This window comes from Mytilus trossulus, chromosome 2, assembly GCF_036588685.1.
Source record: "Mytilus trossulus isolate FHL-02 chromosome 2, PNRI_Mtr1.1.1.hap1, whole genome shotgun sequence".
Lineage (NCBI taxonomy): Eukaryota > Metazoa > Mollusca > Bivalvia > Mytilida > Mytilidae > Mytilus > Mytilus trossulus.
In genome coordinates this window covers 13,484,668-13,499,469 of record NC_086374.1, presented here as the reverse complement: position 1 = coordinate 13,499,469, position 14,802 = coordinate 13,484,668, and the positions used below count along the sequence as shown (strand labels likewise).

General features: G+C 34.0%; 3 protein-coding genes across 3 annotated transcripts; 2 read left to right on the top strand and 1 right to left on the bottom strand.

Moving 5' to 3' along the window:
• Positions 1-592: 592 nt before the first annotated feature.
• LOC134704921 (uncharacterized) lies at positions 593-2,020 on the top strand. The gene is made up of 2 exons (XM_063563703.1): positions 593-1,123; positions 1,697-2,020. The coding sequence occupies exons 1-2, from the start codon at positions 652-654 to the stop codon at positions 1,753-1,755; spliced, it is 531 nt and encodes a 176-aa protein (XP_063419773.1). The 5' UTR covers positions 593-651; the 3' UTR covers positions 1,756-2,020.
• Positions 2,021-3,289: 1,269 nt separating this feature from the next.
• Positions 3,290-6,765, bottom strand: LOC134704920 (endoribonuclease YbeY-like). The gene is made up of 3 exons (XM_063563702.1): positions 6,518-6,765; positions 5,177-5,305; positions 3,290-3,881 (listed from the first exon to the last, which is right to left on the bottom strand). The coding sequence occupies exons 1-3, from the start codon at positions 6,725-6,727 to the stop codon at positions 3,717-3,719; spliced, it is 504 nt and encodes a 167-aa protein (XP_063419772.1). The 5' UTR covers positions 6,728-6,765; the 3' UTR covers positions 3,290-3,716.
• Positions 6,766-8,542: 1,777 nt separating this feature from the next.
• On the top strand, positions 8,543-9,331 carry LOC134704919 (uncharacterized). Its single transcript, XM_063563701.1, has one exon. It carries the CDS (start codon positions 8,608-8,610, stop codon positions 9,292-9,294), a length of 687 nt encoding a protein of 228 aa, XP_063419771.1. The 5' UTR covers positions 8,543-8,607; the 3' UTR covers positions 9,295-9,331.
• The last annotated feature ends 5,471 nt before the right edge of the window (positions 9,332-14,802 follow it).

The window sequence follows — 14,802 nt, the reverse complement described above, 5'->3', positions numbered from 1 at the left end:
AATTCAAACGAGAAAACTAACGGCCTTATTTATGTAAAAAAAATGAACGAAAAACAAATATGTAACACACAAACAAACAACAAATTGCCACTGAATTACAGGCTCCTGACTTGGGACAGGCACATACATAAACATATGTGGCGGGGTTATGCATTTATAACTAATTGAACAGGATTAAAAGTTATTTTAAATTGAGACTCTTTTGTTATATCTGGACACTCAAGTTATGTATTTCAAAATGAATTAAAGATATATATATATAATAAATCTAAAAAAAAAAATTCTTCTAAAAATCTGATTATAGGCATAGATTTCCTAGCATTCCGCCAAACAAAAAGAATACAAATGTTAACTTTTTTTTAATAAAACGGAAATAAGATAATTGGACACCAAGATCTCATAACTGTCAAGCTTATTATTATAAAGGTCAGTAATAATAATAAAATACACGCCTTCGTTGTAAAGCCTTAACTTGAGCGTTTTGATTGGTTGTTGACAGTTGTCGTAGTGAATGACGTTAAGTTTTTATTGGTTAATAATTATCTTTAGACTATTATAATCATCGTTTCGACTGTATAAAAAGAATGCATGCTATACAATCGAATCATTACATTTCAGACAGCCAGTCCTGTCGAAAAGGTTACTTTTACAATGATGTTCCGTGAAATTATAGTTTGTGTACTTTTTGGAAGTATATGTGCACAGTTCTGGGACAGAGATTCAGACAATTATGGTGATTCATTTATCGGAAATTCCAGAAATTCCAGAAGTTTCAGAAGTTCTAGAGACTCGGATTCAAATAGCTTGTATGACGATAACAGCAATTATTACGATGACGATTCAGGCGAATCCTACAGAAACCGATTCTTTGGAGGAGGCTTAAGAAGACGCCAACGTTGGGGACAAAGAGGATTTGGTCTCCAACCACGCAGACAGCAAACTTTTTCAAGATCCAGTACTGGCAGAAGAAGATCTCAAAATCAAAATTCTAGAAACTCACAGAGATCATCTCGAAACCAAGCCCAACGTCGTGTTCAAAACCGTCCAAGATCCAACAGTCAACGACGAACATCAAGAAATTCTGCTAGCAACCGTTTTCAAACAAACAGAAACTTTTTCGGAGGTAAGAAAATTTGATTATACATAAAACACATTTATGAATTCACGTAGGGACGGACAGATATAGTTAAGAGGGGCGATATAAAAATACAGATTTAAATTGTCCCCTATTAATTATTTTACCCATATGAAGTGATATAAACAAGGATGGGCTATTGGTACACGATGTCCTGAATCGAATTTATCTGTGTAGGTAAGCTTTAACCGCAGGTTATTTTCAAAGCGCAAACCATCTGGTCGCAGTCACGGGGAATTTACTATATTATATTCTATATTCATGTCAAGTTGAAAGCAAGACAAATATTGTAGCAAGATATTTTGCCCTTTTCTAATTGACTTAATTTACAAAAGATATAATTAATTTATAATATATGAAGTTCCTCCTTCTTGATATGAATGAATTATTTTTTCATTAAATATTTGAGTTGTCCGAAATTGAAACATAGCTAAAAGATACATATTGAATACTAGTCAAATCTATATGCAATAGAACATATTCATTGGTCACTAAGAATTCAACTGTACTTCTTTTTTTTAATGAAACTTTATATTGATATTGCATCAATTTGTTTTTAAGGCAACAATCTTGCACGGGCAGCAATGATGTTTAACGCATTCGACATGGACTTCTTTTAACCGAAGTTGAAAACAGGCTGAAGATAAATCATCACAACTAGATCTGAACCAAAGGTGAAAAAAGATGACAGATATGAACTGACACAGCTATACATATATATATAGTTTCTGTTTGAAACAAAAACTAAAAGATTGTGAACAGTGTGAATTTATAACTTACAGGGGACACTGTTTAGTCCCAAAGCAAAGACATGAATTATTGTTGTTATTTAGTTGCATATAATGTAACATTTGTTATACTGTGATATTAAACGAATGATTAAAATGCTGTGATATTACTTAATCGAATAGTCATTGAAACAAGAATTGGTAAAGCAAACGGGATGAGAATGCGAGTTCTTTACAGCTATTCCGTTTTCATGGAATATAATTAAACAACGCATTTGATACATCAGTCAGATTAAACCCAGCCCCCGGTATCCACTTGCGTTTGTAGGCAAGTAGATAGTGGGGCTGTTTTTAATCAGACTGGTGATATATGATGTTCGTGCACCACGAAAGACCCACAAACAAAACGATTAAAGCCCAAGCCCATATAACTTAATTTTGCTTGATAATGTTTTGTTTTAGAGAGACAATGGTGTTGTATCCAATGGGAATAAACTATGCTCCATTTGCTGAATAATACAGGACTGTACACACACAATGTTCAATGCTTGTCTGACGAAAAAGACATACTGTTATACCACTGTCCCAGGTTAGGGGGAGGGTTGGGATCCCGCTAACATGTTTAACCCCGCCACATTATTTATGTATGTGCCTGTCCCAAGTCAGGAGCCTGTAATTCAGTGGTTGTCGTTTGTTTATGTGTTATATATTTGTTTTTCGTTCATTTTTTTTTTACATAAATAAGGCCGTTAGTTTTCTCGTTTGAATTGTTTTACATTGTCTTATCGGGGCCCTTTATAGCTGACTATATGTGGTATGGGCTTTGCTCATTGTTGAAGGCCGTGTCAAATAAGTTTAAAGTATTAAACTAAACAAGATTATTTTTGTATATAAAAGATATACTTGACCTTTAAACTCGTGTCGTCATGGCCATGCATGAAATATTTGCCACTGGATGTTTAAAAATAAGAAACCAACAATCCATCAGGTTAAAGTCGTATAAAATAAGGGGACGGTCATTTGATAGTTTTATTTAGGGGTAAGGTTTGGAATATGAATATCCTGGCATGGCAAATGCTGAAGAAAAATAATCATGCACAGCAATGTCAATGGTTCTCTTTAAGTTTTGACAGGAATAAATAGGATGAATATTGGGGGAAAACACAAAAATTTCTTAAAAAAAGATAATACCAAAGTTGAGTAAGTACACATATGGGAAGTTATCGCATGCCGGTTGATGTGAACTGAACGTTCACGATCTCGACAAACACTTTTGTCAGTGTAATGAAAAAGGATATTCATTCATGACACAAAAAAATCCGAACACGCACTTACAGAAAAGGAAAGGAACCAATTTTATTACTGTTCTTGAACTCAAAGTCGCAATGAGGCCTTCAACACAATGTAAGGCCTTGTGAATAACTGCAATTTCAGGACGGTTCATGGCAAAGTTGTATGCGGAATTTTGTTATGTGTTCATTAGGTTGCATTTGTGTATCTACAGATGTACCAAATTCTAGATGAATACAAGTTTAAGTACTCTGACAAACCATAATAAGCAACACAATCAAACATACACTAGCATGATAATGCTTTTTATTGTTATTCAGGTTATAGAACTTCATCTTATTCACTTGTACCTCTTTCACATCATGCCACATACTAATACTAAAAATTGACACATGCGGTTGAAAAGTGAGGTTTCGGCAACATTCTTAGCATTCAAATGTCGGATACATTGTTGATCAGTAATTATACATACCATATATAACCACGAAAATAAAATCAAAGTATGGTGACACAAATTGACCGATAAGATCATGTTATAGACTTGCAAAAAAAAATGTAAAATGTCATTGAACAAAGTGTCCCACGCCTAACAATGGTTTGCAGTTAAAACCGGTCCGATCGTTAAATTTCTGAAGTATGTTAAGTTCTTTTTGGTACATTTGTTTCCACTGAACCTCGTCTTCGTGGTCGTATCCAATCAGATGGCAGATTCCGTGAGTAACCATAACCTGTCAGAATAGAAACAAATAATTTTTACATCATTTATTTACGTACGGTAACTTGTTAATAGCAGTGCCGCTATGGTACAGAATTTTCAAATAGGTGAACCATGGTCCAAAGATTTTCAAAATGGGAGACTGTATGATCGTAGAACAAAAAAACTTAAAACGGAGTTGCAGCAAAAAATTTAGATAATTTTTTTTAAAACAAAACCATTCGGTGCCCCTCACCTGATGAGTAAAAAAATGAAAAATGATATTTCGAATATCCGGCATTCTTATCTTAGAAACATATAGTTGCTGCTTATCGAAACAAATTATTCAGTGCCAAGTTTACCAAAGTTATGTTATACATTTCAGACATTCAAAGCATACAGTTTCATTTATTCACGCCGCCACGGGCTTTCCATTCAGACTTAAAAGTATAGTTATATATATAAAATTTCATTTGTTAAAATTTGATCAAATGAATGATTCCTGGGAACAAATCACGATTTATTATAGCGGTGGAACAAAACCAGTTCAAACGCCTTTCAGCTTTCACACACTTCAATTTTTAAATCCTCTTTTAATATTAAATATAAATAGGGACCAGTCACCTGCTTCATGACATCCTATGGTCATCCTTATGGGATAGATAAAACCGTGTTTATATATCCGACACTTTTGTTAACAAAAGTTCCATGCCTCTATTCCTTAGAATGGGTTTTAAAGTGAAGAACATTATTACGAAAGTACATCATCTGATGACCTTAATTACGAATATGACATAACCACCCCGAGAGGACGAACATAGGTACACAACATGCATATATAAGGCCATAATAAATAATAGGTTTGTTTGCCCAAACGCTACCTACCCAGAAAAAAGCTGCCTACTCAAATTCTTTTATTGTCCTGATTTGAAGAAGTTTTTTTTTAATCAAATAGACATGAAGACTAATAAACACCTGATACTTCAATTTCTTCTTTTGAAAAAAAAAGAAGAAAATGCCTACCTACCTACCCCCTGTCTCAACCTTTGGGTAGGGTTTGGGCAAACCAAAATATTTTTAAGTGTGGCCTAATCTATGTCACATCCAATACCATTCCACGTGGGGGAAAACATGATTATGCAAAACGGCATACATACATTGGACTTTATCGCAAAGATCGGTAACTTCTAATTCTATTGATACGCGTATGATTGGACCATACGCGTATGGTCGGACTATATGAGTATACGCATATGGTCATGACCATACGTGTATGGTCCAAACACTCATATGGTCCTGAACATATATATAATAGTCTAATGATCTAACCGGTAAAACCTCTTCCAGTTTCTCGTTCTCTTCTAGATTGTCTTTAATATACGGTATGCCTAGTGCGATATCGCCGAGAATTCTTTCTTCGGGATCTTTTATAAATGGAAGAATACCTGGCTCGATTACCTGAAATAATAAACATAATATCTAATAAGACACAAGCCTTCGATCAAAACAGGTATTTTAACTTTTATTGATTTGATCTTCGGTAGTAGCATACATATTTCAAAATATCAAAGTGAAGACTAAATCCCCTAGGCCAAAGTTATATCTCGTTACTATTGCTTCTTCTTGAATATTTCATTTTTCAAAATTATTGAGTACTTATATTATCATATCCTAATAACATTATATATTCCATTTCTAAGCTAAGAAAGAATAGCCATATTAGCTGACTGTTTGGAAGGGGTTAATTACCATTCATGATTAGACTTTTATTCTGAAATTAGATGCTAACTGAAGATAGATACTAACAATACTTCAAAAGCAAGTTCAGTTTGAAAATGGAATGAACAAACCATAGACAACCATAATTATCATAAAAAGCCAAACAAACCATAGACAACCATAACTATCATAAAAAGCCAAACATTTCTTAATTGCAGTTATCTGCTTATATCCTTCAGGAGCACCTAAGAACACCCCAGTTTTTTTAGTGTTCGTGTCACTCATGCTAAAAATTTCATTATTTTTTGTAGGCTGTTTTTTTTTGTCGCTTATGTCAGCGTATTTTTGTTGCTGTTGATCTTAATCTATAAAGCCTCTGATTTAAGTAAAATAAATGTCAATGTATACTTTTGGTACTAGCTGCCACTGGTCCATGCTTCCACTTTCTGATATACAAATTCTCCACTTATAAACATAATGCATCCAACGAGAAAATTAAAAAAAACATCATTCCTTTTTATTATTTGAAGTTCCGAGTTGTGTCAATTTATGAAACATTATGACGGGGTTTAACATGTTTTGAAAAGAAGATGATCGAATGAACCCTTATTTTAATGGAGACCTTGGTCACCAAACATGACGAATGAAACTGAGTCACTGACATATGTGCATTCCTATATGTCCTATATGAATTTGAGGAATGTGGAACTTCGTCATTAAATACGGTGCATCAACTGACAAAGGTCCATATATTCCTCTAAGATTTTTGTTTTTGTATTTGGACCTCAGTTCACATTGAACTCCGCCACAATTATTAAGGCTAAAGCAAACCCTGTTTTAAAGGCTAAAGGCACCTAAAGTTTTCACTTTTCCCAAGACTAGCAGTAAAAACAAAGCTGCTACGAACTTTTAATACTGAAAATGAATAATTCAACTAATTCGAACTCTTACCTCTATAAAAGGGAAAGCTAAAACATCCGTTGATTCATCCTCGCCTCTGTAAGTCTTATTCAGTTTATGAATTGATTTATTGTCATAACAAACAACACCTAAATCGAATGAAGTTATGTCCATCAGCCTTCTCAATAACATCACATGGTTTTCCAATAAGCCAATATTAAAATGAACAACCTTTTGCAAGTTTTTCACAACGAGAGTCATCGCACAGATCAAAACGAAAGTGAAAGTAGGACGCTTATTTCATTGAAAAAATATAAAAATTACTTTCCTAATTCACATTGAAGGAATATATATTTTATGAGAAAACAATTTAATCTCGATAACTAACGTTAGAATAATATCAATAAGGCTAACGATTAACATATCCCTTATATAATAATTCTAAAGAACAATCAGCATTCAGACTGTGACATTCAGAACCGGGAGCAATCTAACACCAAACCAAAAATCTATTTTTATCAATGAACTATTGACCAACACGAACATGTTTGGTTTTTTAATATATATACATGTATATCCTCAGTGATTATTGTTGCTCTTAAAGACGTGTCATTTTCTTTCATTGGAGGGATATGGGAGAAAATACTTTCCATTCAATTTCTCATTATAATTTCGAAGAAAAAGTTTCAACAAAGATAATTATAAATTAACCAATGAACCATGTACACCTTACATTCAATCTAGTAGGTATATATATGCATTATTAAAATATTGTTGACCTATTGCTTATAAGTTCGAAAAGGCCATACGGTGACCTATAGTTGTTAATTTCTGTGTCATTTTGGTCTCTTGTGGAGAGTTGTCTCGTTGGCAATCATACCGTGCATCTTTGATCATCTTTCTTCTTTAGTATTAACCATGAAAACTTAGTAATGACCAATGAACCATGAAAACGGGGCCAAGGTCAGATGATACCTACCAGACAGACATATACACATTAAAATACTTTCATACAACAAATATAGTTGGCCTATTGCTTAATAGTTTTTTCTTATCGGGGCCTTTTATAGCTGACTATGCGGTATGGGCTTTGCTCATTGTTGAAAGCCGTACGGTGACCTATAGTTGTTAATGTTTGTGTCATTTTGGTTTTTGTGGATGGTTGTCTCATTGGCAATCATACCACATCTTCTTTTTTACATAAGAAAAACGGACCAAAACACAAAAACTTAACACTGAGCAAATCGCCAATGGACCGTGTAAATAAGGTCATGTACATCATTCAATATTTCCATACACCAACATACTTGAAATATTGCAAACAGTATTTGAAAATTAAAAAAAAAATTGACCACTGAACCACAGGGGCTTGTTACAATTGCCGGGTTTACTATCCATACGAACCGGTTAACCGATCTATGACATGAGGTCGAGGTCAAATGAAAACTGTGTGACTGGTGTGAGGACCTTGCAAGATACGAACATACTTAATAGATTTATCCTATTACAATGAAGTATCCAGGTCTTCCACCTTCTAAGCTTTTACGAAGTTAGCTAACGCCGCAGTCGGATCACTATCCCTATGTCGAGCGTTCTTTTTACAGAAGTTGCAAGCTCGACTAAAAAAAACATACCCCCCCCCCCCCTCCCTTTTTTTTTTTTTTAAATTGAATGGTTTGCAATCATTGTTTATTTAATAATTCATGGATATTATGCGAAGGTCGATCAGTGTGTTAATTTCTGTGTCATTTGATTTCTTATGGAGAAATGTCTCCTTGACAATCATACCATACAAGTCAACTTTATCTTTTTTAATCTGTGGATTAATTATTATTCGTTGGGTACAATTTTTTGTAGTTTTCGTGAGTACAGGTGAACCACGAATTTAAGTAATTAAGGAATTACAAATTTAAAATAAGGTTGTATGCAGACTGGGAAAACAACGAAATCACATATGAAGTAGCAAGCTTTCCACAACCCACGAAAATTGGCACCCAAGATAATAATTTGAAATCCACAGTATAAGACGTTATATTAAAGTTAATGCGAGTTATCTTTAGTTTCACAGTGACGTTCCGTAGCAACGACACATTGTAGAATGCATGGAGACCTCTGTTGGTTATTGGATCAAGTAATCTGGTATGACGGCATGTGTACAGACTTTGCCGTCTCTGGTTATACCGTCATCCCCACGTATACCGAAATTTTATCTTAAAAAGCCAACCTCAAATATACAAGAAACTAAAGAAGATTTCCGAGTAACTGTTAAACATTTCCAGAAGAAATTCCCGACATTGTCGTCGCTGTATTCATCCAATAATAGCAATGCTCGTCAGATGACGGATAACTCGAATCTGTGGTCGTATGGAACACCATATCTGGTAAAACTATTATTTTCTGGAAACTTGTCAAAAGCATTCTTTGAAGAAATTTGTAAAGCATGTGAAACAACTGAAAGAAAACGGCAAAAGAAACAACGAACAGAAGATGGTGAGGAACAAAAACAAATCTGGTTACCAAAGAATAAGGTTAAACTCAGAGAATCAGGAAGACGAACAGAGACGCGCATTCTTGAAGCTAGGCTTCGACATAAAGAATATTTAGAAAATGTGTCTATCAGGGCTGAGAAACTTAGGAACAAAACGGAAGTTATAAGACTTAAAAAGGCGGGTGAAATGGGACGAGGAAAGACGGTAGCTCTTGAAAGAATGCAAAAAGACCAGATACGTCCTAGTCGCTTAATACAACGACAGGTTAGAAGTCCACTAATTATACAAAGTATTAAACATAAAGTGTTTGAATTAACCGAACCTTTACCAACCTGCTAGAATTGAAGGCAAGGAATTGATTAAATGTTTAATTATACCTAATTATTTTTTGTTATTGCTCAGAATGGTTTCAGTGAATCTAAGTACATACGAGCCATGGCTATCAAGAAACCATCATGATAGCTTGCCTCTATCTCCGAATTCCACCGTATATTCAGTTATTTAGTCAATTCTTATCTAAATATATTCTAGTTTTAGACAAGTGTATAGACACGGCATTCATGAATTGATTCAGTTTATCGAGGCAAATGCTGGTAACGGTAGTTTTGTCTTTCGATCGCATACTGGTTCTCGGATCATGGTTTTTTTCTTTAGACAAAACAAATTACAAGGTCAGTATTTTTAATCCATTAATGAATTAAAGGAACACAAATAAAGATACTAAGGTAGCTGTCAAAATTATTTAATATTGGAAAGAAAAACAAAACATATTTACCGTTTTAACATAAGGCAGATTGTTCAATCATTTCAACAACCGATATAAAAGTGTTAACATACGGATATTGTTTTCCTGTTACAAACTAGAGGCTCTAAAGAGCCTGTGTCGCTCGCCTTGGTCTATATGAATATTAAACAAAGTAAGCAGATGGATTCATGACAAAATTGTGTTTTGGTGATGGTGATATGTTAGTACATCTTACTTTACTGAACATTCTTGCTGCTTACAATTATCACTATCTATAATGAACTTGGCCCAGTAGTTTCTGTGGAAAATGTTACCGGTAGTAAAAATTTACAAATTTTATGAAAATTATTTAAAATTGACTATAAAGGACAATAACTCCTTAGGGGGTCAATTGACCATTTTGGTCATGCTGACTTGTTTGTAAATCTTACTTTGCTGAACATTATTGCTGTTTACAGTTTATCTCTATCTATAATAATATTCAAGATAATAACCAAAAACAGCAAAATTTCCTTAAAATTACCAATTCAGGGACAGCAACCCAACAACGGGTTCTCTGATTCATCTGAAAAATTAAGGGCAGATAGATCTTGACCTTATCAACAATTTTACCTCATGTCAGATTTGCTATAAATGCTTTTGTTTTTGAATATTAGCCAAAAGCTGCATTTCACCCCTATGTTATATTTTTAGCCATGGCGGCCATCTTGTTTGGTTTGGCAGGTCACGCCACACATTTTTTAGATACCCCAGAGATGATTGTGGCCAAATTTGGAATAATTTGGCCCAGCAGTTACAGAGGAGAAGATTTTTGTAAAAGACATATAAAATTTATGAAAAATGGTTAAAAATTGACTTTAAAGGGCAATAACTCCTAAAGGGGTCAAATGACCAAAATAGCTGACTTATTTTTAAATCTTACTTTGCTGAACATTATTGCTGTTTACAGTTTATCTCCAACTATAATAATATTCAAGATAATAACCAAAAACAGCAAAATTTCCCTAAAATTACCAATTCAGGGGCAGCAACCCAACAACAGGTTCTCTGATTCAACTTAACATTTCAGGGCAGATAGATCTTGACCTGATAAACAATTTTACCTCATGTCAGATTTGCTCTAAATGCTTTGGTTTCTGGGTTATAAGCCAAAAACTATGTTTTACCCCTATGTTCTATTTTTAGCCATGGCAGCCATCTTGGTTGATTTGGCGGGTCAACCCACACATTTTTTAAACTAGATACCCCAATGATGATTGTGGCCAAGTTTGGATTAATTTGGCCCAGTAGTTTCTGAGAAGAAGATTTTTGTAAAAGATTACTAATATTTACAAAAAATGGTTAAAAATTGACTTTAAAGGGCAATAACTCCTAAAGAGGTCAACTAATCATTTTTGTCATGTTGATTTATTTGTAAATCTTACTTTGCTGAACATTATTGCTGTTTACAGTTTATCTCTATCTATAATAATATTCAAGATAATAACCAAAAACAGCAAAATTTCTATAAAATTACCAATTCAGGGGCGGCAACCCAACAACTGATTGTCTGATTCATCTGAAAATTTCCGGGCAGATAGATCTTGACCTGATAAACTATTTTAACCCCATGTAAGATTTGCTCTAAATGCTTTGGTTTTTGAGTTATAAGCCAAAAACTGCATTTTATCCCTATGTTCTATTTTTAGCCACGACGGCCATCTTGGTTGGTTTGGCGGGTCACGCCACACATTTTTAAAACTAGATACCCCAATGATGATTGTGACCAAGTTTGGTTTAATTTGGGCCAGTAGTTTCAGAGGAGAAGATTTTTGTAAAAGTTAGCGACGACGACGACGACGGACGACGGACGCCAAGTGATGAGAAAAGCTCACTTGGCCCTTCGGGCCAGGTGAGCTAAAAAGGCGTTTTGCTTTACTATTCGCAATTCCACCTAAAATGTTTGGCAGTGGATTATTCTCAATATTTGCAAAAAAAAATATAGAGAGACATCAGTGACAAATTAATGATTGGATGTTTCATCTTTATACTCTAAACGGATAATAGTTTAGATGCCAAAAGCATGTTCACCGATTCTACTCAAAATTCTCATTTTTTATTTATAACATACTAAAACACCTATCCAAAGTTATAAAATCCTTAAAATTTTTACAATGCATATACATATAAATAAACTGTTTTCAAATCTTGGAAGTTTTCTAAAATACTTACCATGAATAGATTCTCGTAAAGCTGATCAAAGCTGTGTTTGACAAAACCTTCCGAAATTTTGTAGTTTATTTGGCCAACATTTTTATTCAAGCATCACTGATAAGTCTTTTCCTGGATGAAACGCGCGTCTGGCACCCAGAAATTAAATCTGGTATGTGTGAGTTTATTTTTGAATGATCTTTTTGTGAGCAGAATCGGTTCTTCCCGGTAGATGCATTTTTTCATTTTTTAAGGTTTACATTATTTCCTTTCAATAACAAAACACATTTGAAACCCATCCTCAGGTAAGGGTCAAATTGAAGTTTACACGCATGATCATGAATATGGGTCCATATGAGTTGAATTATTGGCTTTGACCATTATACCATGAAAAAGAGGTCAAGGTCATATGAACCATGCCAGGCAGACATGTACAGCTTACAATCATTATATACAAAACATAATATTTGCCCTATTGCTTATAGCTTAAGAAAAATCAGACCAACACACAAAAACTTACACTAAGCAAACAAGCATTAGCCTTTCTTCGGGATTGAAGGACATTTACTAGGTTTGGATTGTCCTAACCAATCAATAAACTTTGATTATGCACGTCTCGTAATATCTTCCAATCAGGTAGCAAGAAAAATTTACGCACTGATTGTCCATCGTTCAATTCTTAATATCCACTCCTAGGAGTCGATAATAAACAGTGAAAATGGCGCCAAGGTCAAATAAACCTGCGAGACTAACATGTTCATCATAAAATATTTCCATACACCAAATATAGTTTCCCTTTGCATATATAGTAATATAAAAAAAAAACCACTGAAGTTCTAAAACTTAACTTTGACCACTGAACCATGAAAATGAGGTCAAGGTTAGATGGCACCTGCAAATTGGACATGTACACCTTACAATCATTATACACACCAAATATAGTAGACCTATTGCATACCGTTTACGATAAACCGACCAAAACACAAAAACTTAACTATAACTACCGAATCATGAAAATGAGGTCAAGGTCAGTTCCTTGTTCTCCCAGTTGATATTTTAGAACTTGCATTTCCCACCATGTCCGAATTCCTAGAATGAGGTTGCTACCTTACAAGGAATCTATTAAAGTGGTGAAGCTGGGGGCAACCCTCTGAACATGTTAAATCGATATAGTTGGTTGACTGTTTCACAGATGACGACGGACATGTTCCATTGTTGTAACCACTATTCATCCTCTTTTCCTTAACCTTGACCTACCGAATTAGACTTATCACTGAGTTTTTACCTATATGAGCAACACGAAGGTACCTCATGTGGAGCAGGATATGCATACTTTTTTTTATCTTCAATAAGAGTCATCGAAGCAATCGCTCGTGCACTTTAAACAGTTTCTTTAATCTATTTGGATAAAAATATGTCCCCTTCCAAAATACACGTGCACGCTCGGACGTTTTGACACAAACGTAGCTATGCGCCCGAGTATGTTAGTTTTTTCTGATTAAAAGTCAAGGAATAGAAGGGGTCGAATTTGTATAAATTCCAAAGAATGTCACAATAAGATTCATTTAAACAATTGAAGCAATTGAAATGAAACTTTCCTGATATACTCCTGTGAAGATTTTTTACATGTGTTTTTATTTGAGGCTGGAACAGATAAAATATATTGTGCCTATGTAAAATTCAAGAAGACCAACAGCCGAAGTAAATTTTACATTACAACCATATGAAAAAGTATATTTACTTTTCTCTACAAGAACAGATTTAAGAAAATAAAAACAAATCATGCAGAACTCCAGAAACGTTCTGTTGAAAAAATATGAGATGATTTAAAGGGGCTAACAAGAGGCTGTCAAATTGACAGAAACCCGTACATCACTAAATTAATTACCGATATGTCCCTTTGAAATCCGATTAAAATAATAAAGAATTTTTAGATAGTCACAAGAATAATTAAATCAATTGAATCCAAGCTTGCCAGATTTGTTGTATAAGTGGTTACTTTAGCTTATATCTGAAAAAGTGTATTTTAAGCCCCCTTGGCCCAAAGGGTTAAGTGAGCTTTTTTCATTACTTGGCTTTCGTTGATAAAAATTCTTCTACTCAGAAACTACAAGGCCAAAATCAACCAAACTTGACCACAATTATTTTTGGGTATCTAGTTTTAAAATATATGTCTGACGACTTGGCCTGCCAACCAAGATGCCCACCATGGCTAAAAATAGAACACAGTGTAAACTGTAGATTTTGGCCTTTATCGCTGAAACTAAAGCATTTAGAATAAATCTGACATGGGATATGAACTGTTCATCAGGTCAAAATATATCTGCCCTGAAATTTTCAGACGAATCAGACAGCCCATTGTTTGGATGCTGACCCATATTTGTTAATTGTAAGATTATTTTTTGTTTGTTTTTTATTTGGTAATTATCTTCGATTTTAATATAGATATAGATACACTGTAAACAGCAATAATGTACAGCAAAGTATGATCTACTAAAAAGTTAATAAGACCAAATCTTTGAGGTGTAATGGCCCTTCAAAGACAATTTTACACAAATTGTTTATCATGTTTGCTAAAATTTAACAATCTTTTCCACTGAAACTTCTAAACTTTAACTGAATGTTCCTTAAGGTATATATTGTTTATATCTTAATCTGTAGTTTTGATTCATCAATAAACATGGCAGCCATGGTTAAAACAAAACATAAGGGTCAAATGCAGTTTTGGGCTTTTATATCAAAAACTAAAGCATGAAGAGTAAATCTGACATGCAAAAAAACTTCCACAAGGTCTTGACCTATCAGCTCTGATATTTTCAGAAGAACAAAACAACCCATTGTTTGGTGTTGGTTGCTGCCACTAAATTGGTAATTTAAGTAAATTTTGAAATTTTTGGTTATCATCTTAAATA

Coding starts and splice junctions, on each gene's coding strand:
- LOC134704921 (XM_063563703.1), top strand. CDS start 652: ATGATGTTCCGTGAAATTATAGTTTGTGTACTTTTTGGAAGTATATGT. Junction 1,124..1,696: donor AAACAGAAACTTTTTCGGAG/GTAAGAAAATTT, acceptor TTTGTTTTTAAG/GCAACAATCTTGCACGGGCA.
- LOC134704920 (XM_063563702.1), bottom strand. CDS start 6,727: ATGACTCTCGTTGTGAAAAACTTGCAAAAGGTTGTTCATTTTAATATT. Junction 5,306..6,517: donor TAGCTTTCCCTTTTATAGAG/GTAAGAGTTCGA, acceptor TTATTATTTCAG/GTAATCGAGCCAGGTATTCT. Junction 3,882..5,176: donor AACTGGAAGAGGTTTTACCG/GTTAGATCATTA, acceptor CTATTCTGACAG/GTTATGGTTACTCACGGAAT.
- LOC134704919 (XM_063563701.1), top strand. CDS start 8,608: ATGACGGCATGTGTACAGACTTTGCCGTCTCTGGTTATACCGTCATCC.